The 27215-nt window shown below is 42.4% G+C and overlaps 1 protein-coding gene across 1 annotated transcript in view; it reads right to left on the bottom strand.

Moving 5' to 3' along the window:
- The window catches only part of LOC142665802 (protein-glutamine gamma-glutamyltransferase E-like), a 29374-nt gene extending 3027 nt beyond the window's left edge, over positions 1 to 26347 (bottom strand). Inside the window, exons 1-11 of the mRNA XM_075845579.1 lie at positions 26179 to 26347; positions 25756 to 25998; positions 25030 to 25148; positions 24140 to 24268; positions 22969 to 23146; positions 12801 to 12930; positions 9585 to 9688; positions 9270 to 9512; positions 8652 to 9017; positions 2545 to 2702; positions 2077 to 2210 (exon numbers count right to left, since the gene is read on the bottom strand). Of these exons, the coding sequence (XP_075701694.1) occupies positions 2077 to 2210; positions 2545 to 2702; positions 8652 to 9017; positions 9270 to 9512; positions 9585 to 9688; positions 12801 to 12930; positions 22969 to 23146; positions 24140 to 24268; positions 25030 to 25148; positions 25756 to 25998; positions 26179 to 26329 (1955 nt within the window). The 5' untranslated portion in view covers positions 26330 to 26347. The remainder of the gene's footprint in view (positions 1 to 2076; positions 2211 to 2544; positions 2703 to 8651; positions 9018 to 9269; positions 9513 to 9584; positions 9689 to 12800; positions 12931 to 22968; positions 23147 to 24139; positions 24269 to 25029; positions 25149 to 25755; positions 25999 to 26178) is intronic.
- Positions 26348 to 27215: the final 868 nt, after the last annotated feature.

Below are 27215 nucleotides of genomic sequence, written 5' to 3'. Positions count from 1 at the left end.
AAGGGGACTAGTACCTTAAGCACCTTAGGAAGGCTGTAGAAGGTAGCACATTGTGGATGACTACCAAGTATGAATGTAATTTCCTTATCGTCAATAACTCTGTCCCTTCGGGCCTCGTTCAGGATACTTTTTAGCTCATTTCCATAATCTATGGTTGAGTTTTTAGCTAGGATTCGATAACAGAATCTGTCTTTCAAAATGTTTAAACACATAGTTTTATATTGTGCCAAATTCATTATGACAATATTACCGCCTTTATCAGAAGGATTTATAACGATACTATCGTCCTTTTCCAAAGTCTGTAGGCTCCGCGTCTCCACCCTCGACAGATTGTAATCTAATCCACCAAAACCCTCTAATTTTCTAAGTTGTACAGTAACAACTTCTAGAAATCCATCCATCACAGTATTGTCATTGACGGGTGGGTTTTTAATGGACGCATTCTGAGATAAATGAAAAAATGCTCTTACTGTATATGAGGACCCCACTAACAGCTCCATATACCTCTGCTTCCTAAGCAGGGCCTATGTCAGTGCCGGGGCCCACTACCCCTGGGGGGGGGCCCACTCGGCCTCCGGATGCTGGCGCTGCAGTCATCACGGCATCACTGTCTATATATGGACAGTGATGTCAGGAGGAAAGAAGGAGTCCCAGGCAGAGCGCTAGTAGCGGCTCTGCTCCAGGACTTCATATCTGGGGAAGCTCCTGACATCACTGTCCATATATGGACAGTGTTGTCAGGAGTAGAGCAGTGTCCCAGGCACTGTAGCGCTCTATCTGGGACTTTGGCTCTGGGGTTGCCCCTGACATCACTAGCCATATACCGGAGCAGAGCCTTTACTAGCGCTGTGTTCCGGACTTTAGCTCTGCTCCGGACATCACTATCCATATATGGACAGTGATGTCAGGAACAGAGCAGGAGTCCCACACAGAGTGCTAGTAGTGCTCTGCCCGGGACTATGGTTCTGGGGTTGCCCCATACAACACTGTCCATATATGGACAGTGACGTCAGGGGCTTCTCCTGAAGCGGAATCCCCAGTCAGAGCGTCGGCAATGCTCTGGCTGGGGATTCCACTCCTAGAGGGAACCCCAAAGGCGCTACCTACGGGGAGGGTGTCTGTGTGGCACTACCAGGGAGGGTGGCTGTGTGGCACTACCTGGGAGGAGGGGGCTGTGTGGCACTACCTGGAAGGAGTGGGATGTGTGGCACTACCTGGAAGGAGTGGGGTGTGGCACTACCAGGGAGGGGGGCTGTGTGATACTACCTGGGAGGGGAGCTGTGTGGCACTACCTGGGGGGACTGTGTTGCACTACCTGGGGGGACTGTGTTGCACTACCTGTGAGGAGAGGAGGGGGCTGTGTGGCACTACCTGGGAGGGGGGCTGTGTGGCACTTCTCCTGAAGAAGAATCCCAAGTCAGAGCGTCGGCAATGCTCTGGCTGGGGATTCCAATCCTAGAGGGTACCCCAAAGGCGCTACCTACGGAGAGGGTGTCTGTGTGGCACTACCAGGGAGGGTGGCTGTGTGGCACTACCTGGGAGGAGGGGGCTGTGTGGCACTACCTGGAAGGAGTACGATGTGTGGCACTACCTGGAAGGAGTGGGGTGTGGCACTACCAGGGAGGGGGGCTGTGTCATACTACCTGGGACGGGGGCTGTGTGGCACTACCTGGGAAGAGGGCTGTGTGGCACTACCTGGGGGGACTGTGTTGCACTACCTGTGAGGAGGGGGCTCTGTGGCACTACCTGGGAGGGGGGCTGTGTGGCACTATCTACAGAGGGCACTACATTTATAGGGGTACAAACTGGGGGCCTAACTTCTATACGGGGGCATAAACAGGGCCTAACGCCTATATGGGGCACAAAGTGACGTTTCCTGCCATTTTACTGCTGCCGTGAGTTCCCCGCAAAGAGGCCTACTAAGTCTGTGTCACCCAGGGGCCCACCTAAACCTGGAGCCGGCCCTGTTCCTAAGCCAATATATGACATGAGTGTGAATGGTAGATTGTGCATAAATCCATTCATATCTCAATTTCCAGGCTTTATAAGCAAATTTAAGTTCCAATTATTACTTACTTTCGCCTTATTTTGTTCCTGACCAAGCCACTGCCACCAAAGACTAATACCCCATCATTCAGCACAGTAGATAAAGGATTTGTGTAGGTGATCTCCACGTCCAAAGGGTTTTTGACAAATGCATCTGTGTAGATCTGTAAAAAAAATGTTGCAGATAATTTCAGTTAAGGGTCTTTATTAGCTTTCATTTTGGTCATGCATTCTACCATGCTTCACTATAGATACAGTGGGAACCAGACCTTAGCTATTTCAATAGCACTATGTTACAAGCTGTGACCCTATGATTTTACAGTGGCACATGGACAATCAAATGGGGCTGAGTTCAATACCAAACACATCCTATGGACAAGAGTGGCACTGTTTCTGTAGCCATGATTTTCCAATCTCGTACTACGATAGCGCCCTCAATAAGGTACATATCAACTGCTCTTAAATGTCATGTACACTATCTTGAGCAGTTTATTTTACCTGTATTTCCAGAGGAGGCCTCTCAATAACAATGACTTTACGAACAAGCATTTTCTTCTTATTTTTCATTTCACATAATGCCACAACTTCCATTAGATTATGGTTCGTCAATTTAGCTTCATAATCTGACGCAGGTATTCTTAAAGAAAGAGTTTTCTCTGTAATAAACACATGGGCATTGGTTATATAATTGTCACAGATTGATGAATTTGGCATAAATGGTATATAGGTGTGTGTTTGGCAAGAGTCATTTTACATGTGGCGAATGGCCCCGTCTTTTTACCGGATGAAACAAGTTGAAAGAACTTACTTTACATTGTAGTAGCAGTGCAACCAAAATCTGTCACTCAAAAAAACTGCATTACACTGTAAAATTTGAACTGGAAAAATACGGTGCCATTCAGCACCTGTGAGGCGACTCTCAGGCTGGGTTCACACACCCTATTTACGGACGTAATTCCGGCGTTTTAGCCTCGAATTATGTCCGAAAATACAGCTCCAATGCGCCGGCAAATATCTTCCCATTCATTTGAATGGGCTTTACGATGTTCTGTGCCGACGGTCATTTTTTTTACGCGCCGCTGTCAAAAGACGGCGCGTAAAAAAGACGCCCGCGTCAAAAAAGTGCCTGTCACTTCTTGGGACGTAATTGGAGTCGTTTTCCATTGACACAATGGAAAAACAGCTCCAATTACGGCCGTAATGGACGCTGCGAAAACCGCTTGCAACATGCCATTACGTCCGAAATTCCGGAGTTGTTTTCTCCTGAAAACAGCTCCATAATTTCAGCCGTATCGGACGCTGCCGTGTGAACATACCCTCAGAATAGTTGACACATAGTTGCAATATATCTCATGACCATAAGGCGGCAATGTAGAACCATTAAACTGAAAATTAATTCTGTTATGCCATCCATTTAGCAATTTATTTGAAGGAGTTTTCCAGTCCCTAAAAATTGATGGCCTATCCTCGGGTTAGGCCATCAATAGCTGATGTGTCAGGGTCCGACTCCCAGGACCCCCGCCGATCAGCTGTTTTTTTTAAGGTGGTGCAGCGCTCGCACGAGCGCTGCTTCCCCTTCATTTCATCTTGCTCACTATGAATCGTACACACACATGTAGCGGCGATTCATAGTATTACAGCCTTCTTCTCCCATTGAAGTGAATGGGAGAAGCCTGATATAAGCCATCAAATTTTAGGGACAGGAAAAACCCCTTTAAGTTAGTAGAGAGATATTAGTTTAATTATATATGAATGTATGGAGCACGTATAACCCTGCTGTGTGTGGTGTGCACTGCCTATGTTGCTAGTATATTCAAAATGGCGCAAAAGTAGTCCATAAAAATCTAAAATAAAGAAAATGTATGAAGCATTCCGTTATACTTAGGCCACGATCACACACACAGTTTTGATGCAGTTTTTGGCTCCGTTGTTTGAGCCAGAGCCAGAAGTGGATCTAAAAGGAAGGAAAAGTATAAAGAAAAGACTGATATAACTTCTTTCTTTTTTGTCCGTTTCCGAGTTTGGCTCAAAAATTAAGCCACAAACTGCCACAAAAACTGCATCAAAACAGTGTGTGTGATTAGGGCGAAACCTGGCAAGAGCCGGGGCCCGCTACACTGTCGTCACGGCATCACTGTCCATATATGGACAGTGATGTCAGAATATGAGGAGTCCCAGGCAAAGCGCTAGAAGCGGCTCTGCTCCGGGACTTCATCTCTGGGGAAGCCCCTGACATCACTGTTCGTATATGGACAGTGTTGTCAGGAGCAGAGCAGTTGTCAGGAGCAGAGCAGTGTCCCAGGCAGTGGCGTAGCTATACGCGTCGCAATGGTCGCAACTGCGACCGGGCCCCTAAGCCTGGGGGGCCTGCATGGCCCTCGTTGCCGAACAGAGCTGGTCCCGCTTCCAAATGAATCTGCAAGACGCACATTCAGTTGGGTTCAATGCTGGAGCCTTGCTCCAGCATTTACTGTGCCGCGAGCATCTCGGCGCACGCAGGCGTGATGTAGTGACGTCATCGCGACTGTCTGCACCGAGCCATTCACAGCACAGTGCAGAGGAAAAGAAGGATCTCCACCACCCGTCGTGGGAACGGGGATAGGTAAGTAATTATGTTATTATTTTTCTATTAGGTACATACATATGGGGGCATTATACTGGTTATGGGAAGGGGGCTCATATGGTAGCTGCTGAGGGGACATTATACTGTATGGGGGCATTATACTGTATGGGACAGCTAAGGGGGGCAATATACTGTATGGGGGCATTATAATGTATGGGCAGCTATGGGGGGGCATTATACTGTATTGGGGGCTTTATACTGTATGGGGCAGCTATCGGACATTATAATGTATGTGGCAGCTACGGAGGGCATTATACTGTATGGGGGGGCATTATACTGTATGGTGCAGCTATGGGGGACATTATACTGTTGTGGCAACTATGGAGGGCATTATACTGTATGGGGGGTTTTATACTGTATGGGGGCTTTATACTGTATGGGGCAGTTATGGAGGGCATTACACTGTATGGGGCAGCTATGGGGGGCATTAGACTGTATGTGGCAGTTATGGAGGGCATTACGCTGTATGGGGTTCATTATACTGTATGGTGCAGCTATGGGGGACATTATACTGTTGTGGCAACTATGGAGGGCATTATACTGTATGGGGGGCTTTATACTGTATGGGGGGCTTTATACTGTATGGGACAGCTATGGGGGCATTATACTGTATGTGGCAGTTATGGAGGGCATTACGCTGTATGGGGCAGCTATGGGGGGCATTATACTGTATGTGGCAGTTATGGAGGGCATTACAATGTATGGGGCAGCTATGGGGGGGCATTACACTGTATGGGGCAGCTATGGGTGAATTGTACTGTATGGGAAGCTATGGGGGCATCATACTGGATGGGGCATTATACTGTATGGGCAGCTATGGGGGGCATTAGACTGTATGGGGTCATTATACTGTATGTGGCAGCTATGGGTGGCAATATACTTTGTGTGCAGCTATATGGGCGTTATACTCTGGGGGCAGCTGTGGGGGCATTATACTATGGGGGGGGGCAGCTATGGGGGCATTATACTGTCGGGGCATCTATGGGGGCATTATACTGTTGTGGTCAGCTATGGGGAGCATTATACTGCGGTGGTCAGCTACAGTGGTGGTCATTATACTGTGTGGGGGGCAGCTATGGGGGGCATTATACTGTATGTGGCAGTTATGGAGGGCATTACACTGTATGGGGGGCATTATACTGTATGGTGCAGCTATGGGGGGGACATCATACTGTTGTGGCAACTATGGAGGGCATTATACTGTATGGGGGGCTTTATACTGTATGGGGGGCTTTATACTGTATGGGACAGCTATGGGGGGCATTATACTGTATGTGGCAGTTATGGAGGGCATTACGCTGTATGGGGCAGCTATGGGGGGGCATTATACTGTATGTGGCAGTTATGGAGGGCATTACGCTATATGGGGCAGCTATGGGGGGCATTATACTGTATGGGGCAGCTATGGGTGAATTATACTGTATGGGAAGCTATGGGGGCATCATACTGGATAGGGCATTATACTGTATGGGCAGCTATGGGGGGTATTAGACTGTATGGGGTCATTATACTGTATTTGGCAGCTATGGGTGGCAATATACTTTGGGTGCAGCTATATGGGCGTTATACTCTGGGGGCAGCTATGGGGGCATTATACTATGGGGGGGCAGCTATGGGGGCATTATAATGTTGGGGCATCTATGGGGGCATTATACTGTTATGGTCAGCTATGGGGGCATTATGCTGTGTGAGGGCAGCTATGGGGAGCATTATACTGTGGTGGTCAGCTACAGTGGTGGTCATTATACTGTGTGGGGGGCAGCTATGGGGGGCATTATACTGTGTGGTGGCATTATACTGTGGGGGCATTCATGTTGTCTGTCGGGCAAGGCGGCTGGGCATAGTCGTGGGAAGGGGTCTGGTGGTGTTGGGGAGGGGTAGGGGGCCAAAACTGAATTCTTGCACCAGTGCCCATGAGCCTTTAGCTACGCCCCTGGGCCCAGGCAGAGTGCTACTAGTGCTCTACCCAGGACTATGGCTCTGGGGTTGCCCCTGACAACACTATCCATGTATGGACAATGATGTCAGGGGCTTTTCCCGAAGTGGAATCTTTAGCCAGAACGTCGGCTATGCTCTAGCTGGGGATTCCACTCCTAGAGGGAACCGCAAAGGCGCTACCTACAGGGAGGGGGGCAGTGTGGCACTAACAGGGAGGGTGGCTGTGTGGCACTACCCGGGAGGGGTGCTGCGTGGCACTACCAGGTGGGTGGCTGTGAGGCACTACCTGGGAGGGGTGCTTTGTGGCACAACCAGGGAGGGTGGCTGTGTGGCACTACCAGGGAGGGGGGCTGTGTGGCACTAGCGGGGGGGGGGGGGTGGCTGTGTGGCACTACCAGGGAGGGGGCTGTGTGGCTCTACCTGGGAAGGGGGCTGTTTGGCACTACCTGGGAGGAGGGGGCTGTGTGGCACTTCCTGGGAGTGGGCTGTGTGGCACTACCTGGGAGGGGGGCTGTGTGGCACTATCTACAGGGGGAACTAAATTTATGGGGGTACAAACTGTGGGCCTAACTTCTATATGTGGGCATAAACATGGCTTAACGTCTCTATGGGGGCACAAAGTGAAGTTTTCTGCCATTTTACTGCCGCCGTAAGTTCCCCCGCAAAGGAGCCTACTAAGTCTGTGTCGCCAAAGGGCCCACATAAACCTGGAGCCGGCCCTGTGTGTGATCCTGGCCTTATACTCCCTTTAGGGGTCACGCCTGGTTTAACTTTAAAAAAAAAATAAAAAAAAAAATTGTTTAATAGCTGCACCATAAATACAAAGTGTGAACACAGTCTTAGACTGATAAGAGACATAATCATTGACAGGTTAATTAAGTGACTCAAAACTTTTGCTTGGTGTCCCAAGGCTGGAAAAAGCAAACCGTATGGGGTACAGTTGACTCCCTCAGGTTGGTTACTGTCCAGAAAGCATGTAAACGGAGTTCTCTGTCCAATCACAGAGAGATGTGTGACTGTCTTATAATATCTTAATCTCGATCATCAGTGCAGAACATACAGAAAAATAGAACACCTAAAACAAACTAATCACAGTCACCTTCCTGTCTCGGGCCACTGGAGCAATAATAAAGCATGAAAGGTGAGTAATCACTGGGCACCAGGGATATGATTTTGTAACCCCTAAACTTGTAGCACCTGGAAATTTAGAACTTACCACCTTAGACCACCACACAGACCCATTATCGTCCCTAGGCCATTAAGAATATTAACATTGCAGAAAAATAATTATGTGTTAAACTCTAGACCACAAGAGATGTGATGAAAATATTTAACCATGTCAGGAATTTCGTAAAATACCACCTAAACTTCCAGGAATATCCTGGGAATACACCAAAGATATTAATAATAATAATAATAATAATAATAATAATAATCCCTAAAACACACTAAGCCACCAGGGATATGTATGAAGCCCTACATTACACAAGTATTATTTTTTATTCCATAGATCCCAGGAACATTTTTCAGTATTGTGGCTTATGGCCACGGTAATCGAACATGTCATGCACTTTCATATCTGCACAGGGAACATAGTAGGGATGCAAAAGTGCTGCTAATATATTGTATGTTCCTAATTCAGGACATACTTACACAGGATAAATCAAAGGGACAACTGACCATTTACTATGGACAAAGTTAGAAGCCTCAATAGATAACAACTGCATTAATATTAACTCCAGAGTCCACCAGATATATTATTACCAAACAAGTGGACCACTAGGTAAGTCCCCGGATAACGAGGGATGGTGAAAGAACCACTGGATCACAATAAAACACTAAACCACTAGATCACCAGGGAAGAAAATAATGCAATTGACCACCAGGTGTAAACAGTAAATAGTCGGACCACTGGGACAGGCCAGCAAATCGGGGTAATGATTTGATTTGGATAATGTGTGGGCAGTGGTGATTTGGAGAAGTTTGCCACATCAACATGGAATCGGGCATTTTAATAGAACCTTATGATTGAATAGTGAATTACCTTTCTTGGGAGGCACAGTCAGAGTTGCAGTATCAGAAAATATTTCAGATTTTGGCCTGCCAGTGTATTCAATGGTAGAGGAGCTTAACTTTACTTTAAGAGTTTGGCTTTTTTTGCTGATGTTCTTTAAATGCAGTGTCAATTGAACGTCATCTCCAAACCTGGTGGATGAATTTAGTTCAAATCTTCCTTGAATGTCGAATTCTTCTTTCTCCTCATCTAGGTCATCAAACCCGGATTCACCACTTCTTTTTTTGCGCCGTTTCTTTCCAATCCCTCGATTTTCAGTGCTGTCCTTGTTGATAATGCCCATTTTTATTAACTTTTTACGAGCTTTCAAGTAAATTGATCTTTCTTTTGCAGACTCTATTAGACAAAGTGTTACAGTATCATTATAACATATTGCATGTGGAATGTAATTTACATTTATGTTTTTTTACCACGTGGATAATATTTGGATTGCAATGGTTTCCACCATACACTATTACTCTCCTATGGATCTAACTTGTGCCCAGTGTCTTTCTTATTGTAGTTATTGGAACCGACCTTAGGTTAGACTAGGGTTTAATTATAGTAATTGTTTGGTTGCAATTTTTGATGCTGTGGGCAGTTTGTTACCTTCTGGATATTTATAGCTGTCCGTTATATCTATCCGTTCATCACTTCCCACAGCTTTGGTGCTGATATTTTTCCCCACCGATTCGCTGTCAGTGTATACTTTCTCCTTCAGATCCTTGTCATAGTAAACCCATGTTATGCGGTCAGCATTAACTTCTGAGAAAATGAATGGTCCATCGTACTCAAGATCAATGTCTCCTTCTTTAATGGCTCGGACTGAGGCTGGACCACAGCAGTGAACTCCTATAGAAAAAAAATGAGTCCGTAACTTAAGAAACATGTGTGTTGAAAGTACTAATATACCTCACCCCGTACCTCCACTTAATTCCTGTGGTGTAGAATCCAGCACTTGCCAGCCTTCGTAGCTTGAATCCAATTCATTTCTAAAGAACCAACTCTCATTCCAAACATGGAAATTCCTGCAGATTGCAAAATATATTAAAATACGTTATATAGTCTGCTCAAGTAGTCATAGAAAATATTATAAAGAAGGTCCTTACAGTAACCTTCAAGTTAATGTCCTTGAACATCTTTTTTTTAAAATCTCAATTAGTTTAACATTTTGTGCTGTTTAACCCCTTAAAGACCAGGTCTATTTCGGCCTTAAGGACCAAGCATTCTTTTTTTTTTTTTCCTCCCCGCCTTCCAAGAGTCCTAACGTTTTTATTCTTATGTTGAGATAGCCATATGAGGGTTTGTTTTTTTGCCGGATGAGTTGTATTTTTCAATTGCACAATTTTTGGGTGTATATATTATAATGCTTATCTTTTATTCATTTTTTTAGGGAAGGAATTAAAAAAAACAGCTATTCCAGTATTGTTTTTCATGGTTTAAATTTACACCGTTTACTATGCGGTGTAAATAACATGTTATCTTTATTCTATGGGTCAGTACGATTATGGAGATACCAAATATGTATAGTTTTTTTTATGTTTTACTACTTTTGCACAATTAAAACCCTTTTAAACAAAAAATTATTGTTTGTACATTGCCGCATTTCAAGAGCTGTAACTTTTTATTTTGTCAGTCCATGTCACCATATGAGGACTTGTTTTTTTGCGGGACGAGATGTGGTTTTCATTGGTATCATTTTAAGGGGTACATGGGACTTATTGATTAACTTCTATAAAAAAAAATTGCTGGCGGGAATGGAATTTTTTTTAATTTTTGCCGTCGTTTTTGTGTGTTTGTTTGTACCGCATTCATCCAGCAGTTTAATTAATAAGTTAACTTTATTACTTGGGTCGTTACTATCGCGGCGATACAATATACGTGTGTGTTTTGTGTTTTTTTGCACTTCTAGTAAATAAAACTACTTTTTATGGAAAAAAGTTGTTTTATTTTAGTTTTTACTGTAATCTTTTAATAAACTTTATTTAACTGTTTTAATTTTTTATTTATTAGTCCCAATAGGGGACTTTACCATTATACTCAGTATACCAAATCATTATTGCCTGTCAGTGTAAAACTGACAGGAAATCTATTAGGCCATGCTTCTGGTGCGGCCTGATAGGCATGCAGCCAGGGCAGGCCTGGGGCCCTATGTTAGGCCCCCGGCTGTCATGGCAACCCGTCGGCGATCGGCGATTGTATTCGCGGGCTGCAGATCGGTGAAAGAGGGAGCTCCCTCCCTCTGTCAAACAACTTAAAAGCTGCGGTCGCTATTGACTGCGGCATTTAAGGTGTTAAACGGCCAGTCACAGCCGGGCTCCCGCAGCGATCGTGCGGGCATAGCTTCTGTGCCCACACGATCTCCTACACGTACATGCACGGTGGAATGCGCTAACGGCTGGATTATATGCCGTGCATGTACGTGATTCTGCGGCAAGGGGTTAAAGGCTTTGTATAAAGCTTTTGTTTTTATTAAATCACTGTTTTAGATGATTTCAAATATTTTTTAAATTGGCTATTATTAAAAATTATGCTTAGTTTTTCTTATACAGCTTCTTTGTATCCTCTATACATAGAAGTTGTATTGTTCGCTATGAGCCTATTCCATCAGTTCAGCTGAACTGATAGCTGTCACGGAGCCACTGGAATAAACTGTCGCTTGGCCAAGCGGAGCGGTGAGAACCCACCTTGTCACCAAGGGATTTGACTTGGAGCTAATCTGGAAGGCGAAGCCTTAGTGAACCCTTGTTCTTCACCCTTTAGCAATTGTCGGGTGCGCCACGATGAGGAATTCGCTGCAGGGGAACCTCAGGTCGCTACTCCTAGTCTCCCTTGGTGACAGCTGACATAACAGGTGCAGAGTAGTTTGGTGAGCAAAAGGTCAGGGAAGGCTGCAGAGGTTCACGCAAGGATGGTCAAAAACAGGCAAAGGTCAATACAAGGGAATCAAAAACAAGTCAGCAGGGATGAACTAGGAACACTGAGAAACAGTAGGAACCAAATTGCTCTGGCAATGAGTCTAGAGAGGGAAGGGCATTATTAAAGGGACAGCTGAGAATTAGAATTTTGGCGTGCGCTGGCCCTTCAATAAACCAAGGGTCAGCGTGACTAGGACCCAGCGTGTCGCGTCGGTGAAGAGAGCGGTCGTCAGACGCAGAGGAGAAAGGAGGAGAGCAGCATGGACCAGGATGCTGGGGACAGGTAAGTACATGGCGGCAGGGAGCAGGAGGCAAGACAATGGCTCGGCTAAGAGCGGGACCTGTGTGTGTCTAACGCACAAGATTACCATAATGTCAATCACATCTAAGTTAATTAACAGAAGTCATTTTTAAAAAATTTTTAGAATCACCTAAAACATTGATTTAATAATAAAAAAAAATGGTGGACATTCATTTTTAAATATAAGTTCACTTTCACACATTATATAGATATCTACATAGAACGTTTAGTATTTTTTGTATGCACATTGCCTCACATTATGTTGTGCTGATCTTTAGTAATTTTCTGGCAGCTGGTAAGATGATAAAATAACAAATAAATCCATTCTCTTCTGGTCACATGGTTCACCGCAGGTCTCTTATGACATTTTTTTAGCAATGACATGCCGCACTGACACGTGACTACTGCAGCCAGTCACTGGCTGCAGTAGTCATATGATATGGCGTGCAAAGTGTCAATACTGCAGCCAGTGATTGGGAGCTGCGGTCGCCTGTAAGCAAGGCACGTCTTCACTGAAGCAATGTAAACAGAAACCTGTGGGGAATAACGGGAAATATTTTATCACCTTAGCAGCTGCCAGAAAAAAATCTTTGAGCCCAGAAAACCCCATTAATACCAGTCCATAGAGTGTAATGTAGACAATACTACATCTGCCAGAATGCAATGCATCACTACAATAGCAGTTTAGTTTAGGTGACGTCTAGCAGCAGTATGTGTTTAGTTTATGTACTAATATAACATAATATAATATAAAATCATAGCTGTGTGATTTGTTATTTTGTTAGAGATAATTAGTGTTATATTGGTCACTAACTAATTATCATCTAGTGCCACGCTTACATAATATGGTGCCGACTGGCAGCACAACACCTTTATGCTCTATACACACGCCACACCAGAAATAGAGAATAACTTCCATACCACAATGTGTCTTTACTCATCGATCTTCCTTTTTTACTGTACAGACTATCGACACACAGATTTGCATCCTTGTCATGAGCGGAAACAAAATTTGTGACTACTCTGGTTGGTATTCCCAAACATCGGAGAGCTAGAAATTAATTAAAGAAAAGTGTCAAGCTCTTTAAAATTAGCATATTCCTTAAAAGACTACATGCTTCTATTAGTAAGATAAATACACTTTCAAATCCAGAAGCTCTTGGACCCCCATGGATCTTCAGACCAAGCTCACTGTGGCCTGCGGTGTCATTCTCAAATAAAATTAATAGGAGTTACGGAAATCTGAGAGTCTCACTGTAAAGGGAAGTGTTTTCTATGTCAGATATTAGTTGGATGTGTATCTCTGCCCTCTGGGGGAGAAGACATTAGACACATCCAATGCATTCACACGAGCTGCCCTTCCCCCCTCACCAGGTAATGGTATTCCATGAGGTAGCCATAAGCCCATGCCCTCCCCCTTGCACGTGCATGAGCATGTGATGTCACACAGATGTGCACGGGAGGGTTTAAAAGGACAAACGGTCCCAGAACTCTCTCTCTCTTATTTCCTGCTCCCTGGCTCCCAACGGACTCCCCTTCCCTCCTGGTCTGCTCTTGCCTCATGGCTCTCCCCATCTGAGACCACACCAACCTTGTTACCCATGCAGTAACTTGCTAGCCCTGCAGTACCTGCTATCCCCTGGCATACAGCAACCCATTCCCCTTGTTATCCCTTTTTCCTCCTGAGTTCCTAAGTTAACCCTTGCTGTTCCTGTTACCTGATTAACCCTTACTGTACAGGGATAGTTATTGCTAGGTGGTATTGGGACAGAAACAGTGAGCATGTACATGTGTATTGTGTTGTAACATAACTTCTATGTATGTTTAGGTAAGTGGGTGGCGGTATAATTAGGATTGTGATACCGTGTTTATACTGTACTACGTATAGTGTGAGTATACTCAGTATATATTAATTGTTATATGTATTGGGGTATACTGATACTATACGGTGATCGGTTACTGTGTTCTGTGTTTAGTTACTGTATTTTATATGTGAGAGTGATTACTGCATGTTAATAAATATTACCTTTATTTACTATACGGTCTTATTCCTTGAGTAGCAGCAAAGCAAGTAGATTAACGTTAGTATAAGGAAACGGTAGAGGAACTAGGCATAACCCTAGTGACCCTGAATATAAAGGAGGTAGTAATAGTGGGTGACACAAGTAGGTGAAACCCATCATTATACCAGCCCTTTTTCATTGGCGAACCAAGGCCCGAACTGTTGTCAATTTATTTCTGTATTTTTGTACAATAAAATTGTGTCAAAACGTGAACTGAAGATAGGCGGAGAGGCGTGGACTGATAACATACGTACAAGGTGAAGTGTTGTGTTATACTGTGCGCCCAGACCTTGAAGTTTGGACGAGTAACACAATTTTATTTAAGGCTTGATACAGGTTACAATTGATATCAGCGAATCTATTGTTTTTTTGTTTTCTTTTCTGAGGTATTAACGTCTTTTATTTTGCTTTGCGGTGTGCTGTTCTACAGTGACGAATCGTTGGGCGATCGAGCAACACAAGAGTTTCAGAGGTACCGATGTCTGTGTCCTTCACGTGAAGTCCAGCTGGTCGGGAAAAGGCGTTCCGGAGAAAAGGACCTTTTTCATGCAGCAAGGGACAAGGAGGACAACACAGACTGAGATGACTTCTGATAGATAGAAAAAGCAAGGAAGTATCGATGTCGGTATCCTTCATGTGAAGTCCAGCTGGTCGGGAAAAGGCGTTCCGGAGTAAGGACCTTTTTCATGCAGCAGGGGACAAGGAGGACATTGCAGACTGAGATGACTTCTGATAGAGGGAGTATGGATTTCTCCACACTTAAACAACTTTCTAAACATAGTACATTCAACCCAGTACCCCCCCCCACTACATACAGGTCAGCAGGACTGCTGTGGTCGACACTGCTGGACGAGGCTTATGCGCATGACAAGATGTGCATCAGCAAGAGGAGTGTTTTTAACAAAACCTCCAAAAGGCTACACATGCTCACTAAACTGATCTGTGTTAATGAGAAGACGTGGAAGCCTGAAAACACAGAAATGAAGAGTGATTCCCAAAATTTTCACTGCCAGTGTTTTGTCAACAATGTGAAGCAGGTTTGTACTTTGCAGACACAACTGGCAGAGAATGCCCAATGTAAAATTGATAGAGATAAGCAAATTTGCATGCTGGAATCGCAGGTGATAGATTTGAAAATCATGGTGACAATATTGATGCACGGCTGACTGGGTCTTATACAGTGATCAATGCATTTAAGGTTAAGGTGGCATCTACGGATGCCATCATTGCCAAGTTGAATGATGAGCTTGCTGCTAGATCACAATTGGTTGCCAGAATGCAAAACATCATAAAAGATTTCTCAAAAATGTTACCGGCCTTGTCTTTTTCAAGGCCTGATTCTGCTGTAAGTTTGCCCTCTACAGGGCAAAAATGGGGGAGTAGAAAGAGTGATGGATCAGATGTCCCAAACCGTGATCCCATCCAGAAACCTGAAGGTAACATTGTTACGAAAGTGTTACGGAAATGTAAGCGTACGATAATCAGAAGTGCGTCCCTAGCCATGCAGAACTTTAAGAGATCATACACTGGTGACTGCCCTAAGTCCAGCAGAGCATGTACTGTTAAATGTTTTGCATGTGCCGGCTCAGGCCATATTGCAAAGTACTGCAAGTCTTTGGGTACTAAGCAATGTGGTCCTGTTAAATATTTTAAATGTGGTCCGATGGGACATATTGCTAGAAACTGCCATGGTATGAGCAACCGTGGAAAGCCTAGTAATGAAGCAATAGAAAATGGCCATATTACATCAAATGGTGGATTTAGGAAAGGACAAAATGGCTACATGAGAATCTCCACCACACATTTGCTAAACCATGTGTTCAAAGATCTGAAGAACGAACCACAACTGGTTTGGAATTCAGCTGTGAATTTTAAGTAGGCCATAATTTACATGTTCACAGTTAGGTGTTATCTCTTTGATGTCTGTACAGTGGTGTGTTTATGGTCTGTTGTTTGTTCCCTGTTCTTTTGTTGTCATTGTTTTTTCTTTTGTGGTTCCTTCACAGATTCTATTGTGGTGTATTCCTGGTTATCAGTAGTTATGTAGTTATACTATATGGGTGTTGCCCGTATTCATAATACATAAGAAAGCAACTCCAGAAAAACAACTGGAGAATCAGCAAATGAATAGTGGTGTATTTGCGCCCAATGTTTTAATTGCTCTCTATTAGGATAACGTTGAAGTTGTTATTATACTGTGAACTCAGGTTGAGCAGTGCAAAGGTAACATAAGTTCACGGTGTAGTGTTTTTTGTTATTCTGTGCACCTAGACCTGGGGGATTCAGAAAGGTAACACAACTTCATCTGAGGCCTAATACGAGTGCAATTAAATACAGCGAATAACAGTATGGCTGATTCTTTTGTGTTTAACTGCAGTGGTCCTTTAGGAAAGGTTGAAAGGGGGAGGTAACCCTGGCATTACACCCATATCTTGATTTTAAGATAATGGGTTTGGTAAGATGGGGATATAGTTCCAGAAACATGAGAATTGTGAAGCCATCCATATCTGTCTGTACAGATGGATGTTGGAAGAAGGAGGATGTGATCCTCTGCCAAGGTAGTTAGGACCAGCTGCTTAGACACCAGTGTTGAGATACAAAGGGGACCTGTGAGATGAAGGTCAACCCAATACCCTCTTCAAGCTTAAGATACATGGATCAAGGGTATTGGAGTTGGTACCGAGTGCAATATGTCTACCACACCATCTATGCGACTAATTGCACCGGAAGAGGAATACTCCTCCAAAGAGCATTGTATCTTTTTCTATTATCACAGGTATCAATGTAGCAGAACAGAAGAACTCCAGTCACCCCTGAGTAGAGGCTCGATATCCGCACTGATGCTCCTATAAGACTCCAGATGATCCTGAGTTCAGTGAGGAAGAGGATATCGTGGAGAAGCTTAAAGAGTCTGAGAATCGAGCCTCCATCCCATTCTGTTTGGGTACAACCCCAAAGCAATTTTCTTCTTCAACCTGCTCATCCACCCTGTGATAGTATTGATGGGTGAAAGGACTTGCCGACCAAATAAACTAGGTCAGGCGTAAAATAATGAACTTGGACTAAGGACATAATACCACTACTGTCCTGCGACCCGTAATTGTCGAGTTTATGATATATATATATATTTTTGTAATGTAATATCAATCAATGTGTCGTACAAAAACTTTCAAGGTGTACATATAGACATTCTAGGTGTAGATATGTGTTCGCAACATAGGCATAGTAAGTGAGGACGTGCCCGTCCCACAGCGAGTGAGTATGTACGTGTAGGCGGGCATATATTTACAGCCTGTAGTCACCCCATTTGCATGTGTACCTTTCACGTGTTTATGGAGGAGTAGTGAGAGATGCTGTTTGAGCATGAATCTCTATATGTACATATACCTATGGTTTGGGGGGAATATTTTTGTATGTTTGATTATTTTACATTTTGTATGTATGATTGGGTAGTGTGTAGGAACCCTTAGGGACAGGTAAGGTACACACACACACCCTGGTAGGTAATTGCCACCTCAATCTTAGAACTGGTATGTTTCATAAGATGATGGATTGAATGTTAGGTAGAGGGGAAATGGAATAATGTTCCGCCCCACAATTAGAGATCTAGGTACCAAGACCTCACCTCCTCCTCAGGGATGTTAACCTGCTGTGATAGAGACATGGATATCGGCCCTCAAAGATTGCGTCTTCAATCAAGATACTGAAATGATTTGGAAAGATAACGGATTGCGTACAAAGGTTGTTGAAAGGCGGGCTAAGCCACTCCAAGGCTAACCGTGTGAGGGCACAAGTAGCCTTACACGGGTCGGCATGCTAAAATGGGATCGGCCGCTAAAAAGACCTGCTGACGCCGCTAAAGAGGAAAAGATTCATAAGAAAGATTAAGATCCAAGAAAGAAGATAAAGGACTATGAGTTTGGTTATAGACTTTGAGTTTCTATGAACTTTTTGAGGTTCTGTCTATGGACATTGAGGTTAGTTCAATGGGCTTTGCGTTTATATGGACTTTTGAGTTTGAGGACTGGCAGGAAGTTGTCCTTGAGGCGATAAGTGATGAGTACCTATATTCAAAATTACACTTCATTCCATCTACGACTATTACCAGTAACAAGGTTGAGGGGGTAATACAGAAAAAACACTTCCACAAATTTCATTGTCATGTTCCCGACAACAGGGGGATTGTAAAGGGAAGTGTTTACTATGTCAGATATTAGTTGGGTGTGTATCACTGCCTTCTGGGGAGAAGACATCCAATGCATTCACACGAGCTGCCCTCCCCCCCTCACCAGGTAATGGTATTCCATGAGGTAGCCATAAGCCCATGCCCTCCCCTCTTTGTACGTGCATGAGCGTGTGATGTCACACAGATGTTCATGGGAGGGTTTAAAAGGACAAACAGTCCCACACCTCTCTCTCTCTTATTTCCGTCTCCCGGCTCCCAACGGACTCCCCTTCCTTCCTGGTCTGCTCTTGCCTCATGGCTCTCCCCACCTGAGACCACACTAACCTTGGACCAGAAACAGTGAGCATGTACATGTGTATTGTGTTGTAACGTAACTTCTATGTATGTTTAGGTAAGTGGGTGATGGTATAATTAGGATTGTGATACCGTGTTTATACTGTACTACATATAGTGTGAGTATACTCAGTATACTGTATAGTAATTGTTATACGTATTGAGGTATACTGATAATATACGGTAATCGGTTACTGTGTTCTTTGTACTGTGTTCTGTATTTAGTTACTGTATTTTATATATGAGAGTGATTACTGTATGTTAATAAATATTACCTTTATTTACTATACGGTCTTATTCCTTGAGTAGAAGCAAAGCAAGCAGATTAATGTTAGTATAAGGAAAAGGTAGGGGAACTAGGCATAACCCTAGTGACCCTGAATATAAAGGAGGTAGTAATAGTGGGTGACACAAGTAGGTGAAACCCACCATTATACCAGCCCTTTTTCACTCCCCTATATAACGAAATAGTTTATTTTGGCACAAAGCCCTTTATTAGCTTTTCTAGCCCTTTATAGCTATTGTTTCCATAAATTTCAGCGTTCTACAAGCTTATTTTAGGACTTCAGCATTTCACAAACAGAAATTATATGTGCTTTGTATAAATCCGGCTATTTTATATATCTTTTACAATCGGCCATTGCATGTGTCATTTACTAATAATAAGTTAGTAAGAAGAGGTTGTGATTATTATTCGGTATGTAGACTGCACAACTAGGATAGCTGCTCCATAGAATGATAGTGTTTTTATTGTACAAATCTAAGGAAGTCATCAAAGCATAAAGTTTATGAAGGATACACCTAGCTCTCAAGTAATATGAGAGAGTTACATTATTGCTTAGATTTTAAGCATGAGAGGTACATAGCATGTCATATAAATCTTTGAGAATAAGCAGTTGTATCCTATTAAGTATAACTAGGCCTGCGAACATGGAAGAAGGGTCCGCAGATTTAAGCTAACCCTTATACACTGCCAATATTTGTTATCAGCTTCATTCTAGTCAATAATATGTTCCAGAGATAGTCCTCAGAATCATGCTCTAATATTGTGCTTTTGACAATGTTAGGCATAGGATAAAGACTTGGAAATATTAGTGGATAGAAAACTGAACTGTAGAAACCAGTGTCAGGTAGCTGCTGTCCAGGAAAATAAGATCATGGGGTGCATCAAAAGTGGCAAAGATGCACATGGCGAGAGCATAGTTCTGTAAGAGTGGTAAACATAGCTGGGAGATATGATTGAGCTTAGTGTAACCTGTATTCCGATGTACTGTGTGTGTGCTGTTACTGTATATGTCTAGAAGTCATACAGTATAATTACTAAATGAGTAATTTGGCAGATTGTACTAAGCATGCCAAGAAAGCCCAGCATGGGAGACTGAGGAAAGCTCTAGAGCGCAAGGGAAGGAGCAGGAGGCGGAGCTCTGTGCTGGCAGGAAGGAGGGGCTGTGAGGAGCTGCTCCAGAGCGAACAGGAGCGTGAAGCGAGAGAGACTACAGAGAGACTCTTGAAGGAGAGAATAAAAAAAAAGTCTACAGAGAGAGCTGTGGAGACTGAGAAAGCTACAGGAGTGTGGCTAAGAACTACTGGGACTTTTCTCACTGAGTGTGGCAGGTGGAAGCTGAGGAAATTCCTATGTCTGCAAATATCCACCTATCACAGAGACTGATATTGTGCCACTGAGTATTTGGTGCTGATTTTGACGCAGAAACCGAGTTGGAATCAGTGCCAAAAAAAGTCCAAAACCTTTAAGCTTTTAGCCGCTCGCAGGAAAAAAAAGCGGCATGTTCTTTCTTGCCGCGGTTACGCCTCTGACACCCCATTGAAATCAATGGGAGTCAGAGAAAGCAGTTTTCGGTGCATTTTTTGCAGCGCAACGCTCAATCTTTGCAAGCTAAAAACTCAGAGAAAACCACGGCAAGAGAGTTCGGGCAGGACAAAATCTGTCTCAAAATTTATGAAGGAATTATAAGGCAGCTTTTTTTTTTACCAATTTACAAATCACTATTCGTACTGCATATAGAATATTGCATACAAGAAATACATAGCAAATCTGGAGAAAATTCAAAAGTGGACCACCAGATGAATTAATGGAATGGGTAGACTGCAGTACCAAGATAAATTATCAAGTTATTTATTTAGGAAACAAAACGGTGAGGAGTGACCCAATAACTATGTACAGTTAGGTTCAGAATTATTTGGACAGTGACACAAGTTTTGGCATTTTAGCTGTACTAAAACATATTGAATATACAGTTATATAATCAATATGGGCTTAAAGTGCAGACTCTCAGCTTTAATTTGAGGGTATTCACATCCTAATTTGAGGAACGGTTTAGGAATTACAGCTCTTTAATATGTAGCTGCCTCATTTTCAAGGGACCAAAGGTAATTGGACAATTATCTCAAAAGCTATTTAATGGGCTGCATGGCCTATTCCCTCGTTAATCCATCATCAATTAAGTAGGTAAAAGCTCTGGAGTTGATTCCAGGGGTGGCATTTGCATTTGGAAGCTGTTGCTGTGAACCCACAAAATTAGGTCAAAGGAGCCGTCAATGCAAGTGAAACAGACCATCGTTACGCTGAAAAAAAAATATGAAGAAATACATCCGTGAGAAAGCACAAATGTTAGGAATGGCCAAATCAAACATTGAAAAAAAAGTGCACTGGTGAATTCCTAAAGGCCTGGACGTCCACGGAAGACAACAGTGGTGGATGATCGCGAAATCCTTTCGATGGTGGAGAAAAACCCGTGCACAACATCTATACAGGTGAAGAACACTCTCCTGGAAGTAGGTGTTTCAGTATCTAAGTCTATCATAAAGAGAGGACTTCATGAGAGCAAATACAGAGGGTTCACCACAAGGTGCAAACCATTAATCAGCCTCAAAAATAGAAAGGCCAGATTAGAGTTTGCCAAACAACATGTAAAGAAGCCGCCCAGTTCTGGAACAGCATGAAACTAAGATCAACCTGTACCAGAATGATAGGAGGAAGAAAGTATGGAGAAGGCTTGGAACGGCTCATGATCCAAAGCACTCCGTATCCTCTGTAAACATGGTGGAGGCAGTGTGATGGCATGGGCATGCATGGCTGCCAGAGGCACTGGGTCACTAGTGTTTATTGATGATGTGACTGAAGACAGAAGCAGCCGGATGAATTCTGAAGTGTTCAGGGATTTACTTTCTGCTCAGATTCAACCAAATGCAGCAAAGTCGATTGGACGTCGCTTCACAGTACAGATGGACAATGACCCAAAACACACTGCGAAAGCAACCCTGGAGTTTTTTAAGGCAAAGAAGTGGAATATTCTGCAATGGCCGAGTCAACCACCAGATCTCAACCCGATCGAGCTGCATTTCACTTGCTTAAGATGCTTAAGACAAAACTTAAGGCAGAAAAACCCACAAACAAGCAACAACTGAAGACAGAGCAGTAAAGGCCTGGCAAAGCATCACAAAGGAGGAAACCCAGCGTTTGGTGATATCCATGGGTTCCAGACTTCAGGCAGTCATTGCCTGCAAAGGATTCTCTACAAAGTATTTAAAAAAAACACATTTTATTTACGGTAATGTTAATTTGTCCAATTACTTTTGAGCCCCTGAAATGAGGAGGCTGTGTAGAAAAATGGTTGCAATTCCTAAACGTTTCACAGGATATTTTTGTTCAACCCCTTGAATTAAACCTGAAAGTCTACACTTCAATTGCTTCTCAGTTGTTTCATTTCAAATCCACTGTGGTGGCATGCAGAGCCCAAATCATGAAGATTGTGACACTGTCCAAATAATTCTGGACCTAACTGTATAAATACATCAAAGGTCAATACAAATATTTCTCTCATGATGTATTTATACCCAGGAATGTAACTATAACAAGGGAACATCTTCTACGTATAGAGCAAAGAAGGTTTCTACACCAACATAGAAAGGGGTTCTTTACTGTAAGAGCAGTGAGACTTTGGAATTGTCTATCTGAGAAAGTTGTCACGGTTAATTCATTGAAACATCCTGAATGCCTTTATTCGGTGTAACAATATTACGAGTTGTCTGCACTACAATTTGGAGATGGGTCGTTGATCCAGGGATTTATTCTGATCGCCATATTGGAGTTGGGATGGAAATTTTTTCCCTAAGATGAGGAAAATTGACTACTGCTTCATGGGCTTTTTTTTTTTGCCTTTGTCTGGATTGGCACTGCAAGACATTAGGTTGAACTAGATGGACATGTGACTTTTTTCAACCTTACTATGTTACAGGGCTCAACAACTCAACACAAGTAAACACCTTTACAATAGATATCTCATAACATTGCACAAAGCCAAGTAAAAGTCATACCATGTGACTAGTGATTCTCATTGTCTTATAAGAGGACGATACAGTGTCATACATGAGATGGATAATAAAAATAATATGTACAAGGACTTCGCTTCCATCAATGCTGGAGAGAATTACCTGGATAGTATTTGTAATCTCAATATCTATGTCATTATACGTAAATATAAATTACCAGTGCACATGACTCCAGCAAAGACCCAGCATTGTCCATATTTGACTGGATTATAACCTCCTTTGCGCCACATGTTGAGGATGTCTACACTTCCATTCCAATCCTGAGGATGAATTCCGCGTGGAAATCTACCAGACCAGTTCCCTTCCAACACACCATCATCATCATGGCTATTGATCTTCAATAAGATAAGAGGTAGGACTGTCATTCAATGCTGTTTTTATAGAATAATTAAAAAATCATGTAATATATATATATATATATATATATATATATATACATATATAACCTCTGTACTACATCAGTGTTATTTTCTTCACATAACTAAGACTTTGATCCTTATGAGGCTGAAAAACATTTCAAGAGACGTAAAATGAGCAAATAACAAGTTTGCCATACACTCACCATTAAAATTCCTCACGGTTCCAACTTTGCTTGTGCTTGTGACTCCCGCAGGTCCTCTATAAGGGGTTCTCTCATGAAGGCAACCCCTTCTATTAGCACCCCAGCAGTTAACTCATCACCCCGGGACTAGGTCCTGAAACCTACCCTATCAGCTGTTCTTGAGGCAGATTTTGACCTGCCTGCAAATTCTTGCCGTGATTTTTGCAGCGATTGATTTTCGCATGCGGCCATTGAGCGTCGCGGGCAAAAAAATGCTGCAAAGAACTCTGCCTCCCATTGATTTCAATGGGAGGTCAGAGGCGGAACCGCAGCAATAAAGAGCATGCCACTGTTTTTTTTACAGTGTACGGCTAAAAACCACCTTGGAAAAACGCCTTTGCCTCCCATTGAAATGAATGGGAGGTGATTTCGGACGTTTTTTGATGCTGATTCCGACATGGCTTCCGCGTCAAAATCAGCATGAAAAAACTCCAGTGAACAGGGCAAAATAGGATTTTGAGTGGTGGACCTCTTTCCTTAACATCAATATGTCCTATGCACTTAAATTTTGTAAGATATTCTATATCTGCCACAATTTCTTGTCTGTGCTTTTCATAGGGCTGCAGGTAAATGTCCTTAGTTGTCATAATTTAATAGGTTATTATGGTGCTCAAAAGAAACATATTAAATGACAAGATCTACTCTGCTATATCTATTTCTAAACAAAGTCTTTATATAGTGGTAAGTCGTCTAGTGAATCCCTTATAAATATTGCAAATATACATACCATCGCACTAACCACCCTGCCCACATATCCAGGATCATATCTCTTAGAGCAGTCCAGTTCTTTATTTTCCTGATAGTTTAAACTTCTATTTAAGATGTGAAAACAGATGTCCAAAATTCCTTCTTCAAACTGTAAAAAAATAAAAAAATAATCTATCATTCACTTCATCTGCGCAAAAGCAATCTAAGAAAAATATTCTTGTGTGCAACATAAACAAATGGCATTCAGTAGATCTGTTAAATGAAAGGTTCCAATGCTAAACCCCCAACAAGAAGTACGTAATGGAAAAGCATGAGAACATTTTTATGTATTTCCTGATTGCTGTTATATGGGATGGGAGGGTCCCCTGTACTTATAGTATGATATTTTATGTGATGCTACTAATATGGAAATCTCAATAATAATAATATGAATAATGTTTACTTCTTTTCTACTTTGCAGAATCTTTTTTGTGTTCCCTATTGATCAACTACAATCTGCGAGGAAACACAGCAGCAAGTATTATATTTTCCTGCAGCGCCTTCACAGGTGAAATGAAGCATTACACAGTTCCCATAGAAATTAATGGCTTGTCCTTGTAATACAGAGACAAGATAGATCCTCCAGAGGCAGGGACATTCTTTGTAGCCACTCTCCGCTCTGGCTAACAGATGAGGATTGTGAACTATTAACGCTAAATCCTCTTATGCAGAATTTGAATTTGAGTTTTCTAGACTGGACAACCCCAGTAATCTACAACTTACAGGGTGTAATAGATATAAATCCTAATCAATATAGAACACTTTACTGCGGTAGCTATTCCGGAGTGGGAAAGTGGCTCTGATCATAGTATAAAATACTTTTTTTTTTTTCAACCAGGACAGAAAGAAGTAAGGGAAAATGACACTTACTTGCCCATAATTCCATCCCATTTCTTCAATGTAGTCTACGGTACCATAATAAATAATTCCGCTGTCATTTAAAACGTATTCAAGTCTTTCATTTTCGTCATCCATATATACGACGTCATCTGAAAATAAATACTGTACATGCTCAGATACCTACTTATGAAGAGCAAAAATACCACATGAGAAGGATAAATCTTTGACATAGCATCTGCACAATATCAGCGCCTACACGTGAGCCATAGTAGGTTAGTACAATTAGTTGTATGGTATGTGTTATATGTGAAAGACCCAGTTGTAAGACCCCCCTTAACAGCTAACTTATATGGTTTCTAAAGGGAAGGAACTTTTTTTTTTGGCCTGAAAAAAATAAAATAAATATAGACCTTGATTGGTTGCTGTGGACAAAAAGGCCTTTTACAGAATAAATGTTATATAATAATTATCAAACCCATATTTCTGGGAACCCACTCTAAGCCAAAACCGAGGTAGTATAAGGACGGCCTTTTAACCCTTTTGAATTAGTGACCCACTTTGAGCAATCTCTTTGTATTGCAGGGGATGCTGGGTCCTCCAGAGGAAGAGAAGTTCTTTGTAGCCAATTCTTACTCTAAGTAATCAATGAGGGTGCTGAACAGGTCACACCCCACCTAGGAATTCCCTAATGTGGTATTTAAAAAACAAGACAACCCCTCTATGTAAATAATTGATCACAAATATATTGTTACTTACCTTTAGCCCAAGGATTAAACAATATTATAATATCGTCTAATTTGAAATAACTCTTTTTATTTTTAGAGGAGATGTATAGACTAATTTTGTAATGACCAATTGGTGCATGTGAAGAAGTCTTCATGATGATATTCACTTCAGCAGAGGAACTGGAGTCTATCACGGCTGACCAGTAACTGTCATTTTTATGTCCAGAGAGTTGAAAGACAGTAAGTGTGTTGTCAGATTCCGCGGGGGCTGGGCCTATGAAAACATAACATAGAACTGCTGATTTGGAATTTACAAGCAACATATTTAGGTTGAAACAAAATAACTGAAATGCAAATTATCTGGGCATTAGGAAATTAGGTAACAATGATGAAAAAAAGGCTACTCAACATGGAATCAACACCTCAAATTGCAAAGCGTGCCATGCATCCTTACCTGTGCCAGCGATGAATTCCATCTTGTCTGATTTCTGGATACGTCTATTAAAGTGGAGTTTGATTCCAAATTCTTGCCCTCTTCTCAGAATAAGATTGCTGCTGTTATAGTAGTTGGTTCTGTGCGCCTCCATGTTTGACGCCTTTTTCATATTGAAATCTTTCAGTTTTAGGGCTTTAAAGAAAATTGTGTACGTAAGAAATCAAGGATTATGTACATTTAGCATATAGATGAGTTTCCTATAGTTACATTTTAAGTAAACATAATAAGAACCTTGTAGACAGTCATTTAGGACCACAGTGCAAGGTTCATATTTTGCATGGTACTATTGGACCTGTTTTACCTCCCAGCAGAGGCCATCATTAAAAACGTATTTCCTGAATACTATTCTGATTTAACAGGCAAGAAGAACCCTAGGTTATTATAACAGTAGATTTGTTGATATTTGCTGGAGTGTTTCCTAAGTGTTTCCTACCGATCAAATCTTCTGATATGTCACTGACATATAAAAGTTTTGTGTAACGACAATTAGGCCCCATGCACACGACCGTATTTTCATCTATCCGTAAATACGGATCCGTAGTCACCTGTAACTTATCCGTATATACGGAATGGTAAGAGCAAATATGGTCCGTAATGCATCCGTATTTGATCCGTATATACGGAAAAAAAGGGAGGGTGCAAATGATGTTACTAACAAGTTGCATAGCAATGCTTCTGTAAATACGGACGGTTTATGGATGCACAACCGTAGCTTTCCGTATTTACGGAAGCGCCCATAGGCTTCCATGGGAGAGTCCATGCCGTACTTACAGACAAGAATAGGACAGATTCTATAATTTTTTCAGCATGGACACCCATCTGTAAAAATACAGAAATGTGTCCGTGGCCAATAAAAATGAATGGGTCCGTAACTACGGTCCGTAATTACGGATGAAAAATACGGTCGTGTGCATGTGGCCCTGCACAGTGAACCAATATACCACTACTTCTATGACAACCAAAAGCTCCTGCAGGTCCATGGCAGTGATGTGAAG

The sequence above is a fragment of the Rhinoderma darwinii genome, chromosome 13 (assembly GCF_050947455.1).
Source record: "Rhinoderma darwinii isolate aRhiDar2 chromosome 13, aRhiDar2.hap1, whole genome shotgun sequence".
NCBI lineage: Eukaryota > Metazoa > Chordata > Amphibia > Anura > Rhinodermatidae > Rhinoderma > Rhinoderma darwinii.
This window is presented reverse-complemented; position numbering and strand designations above follow the sequence as displayed.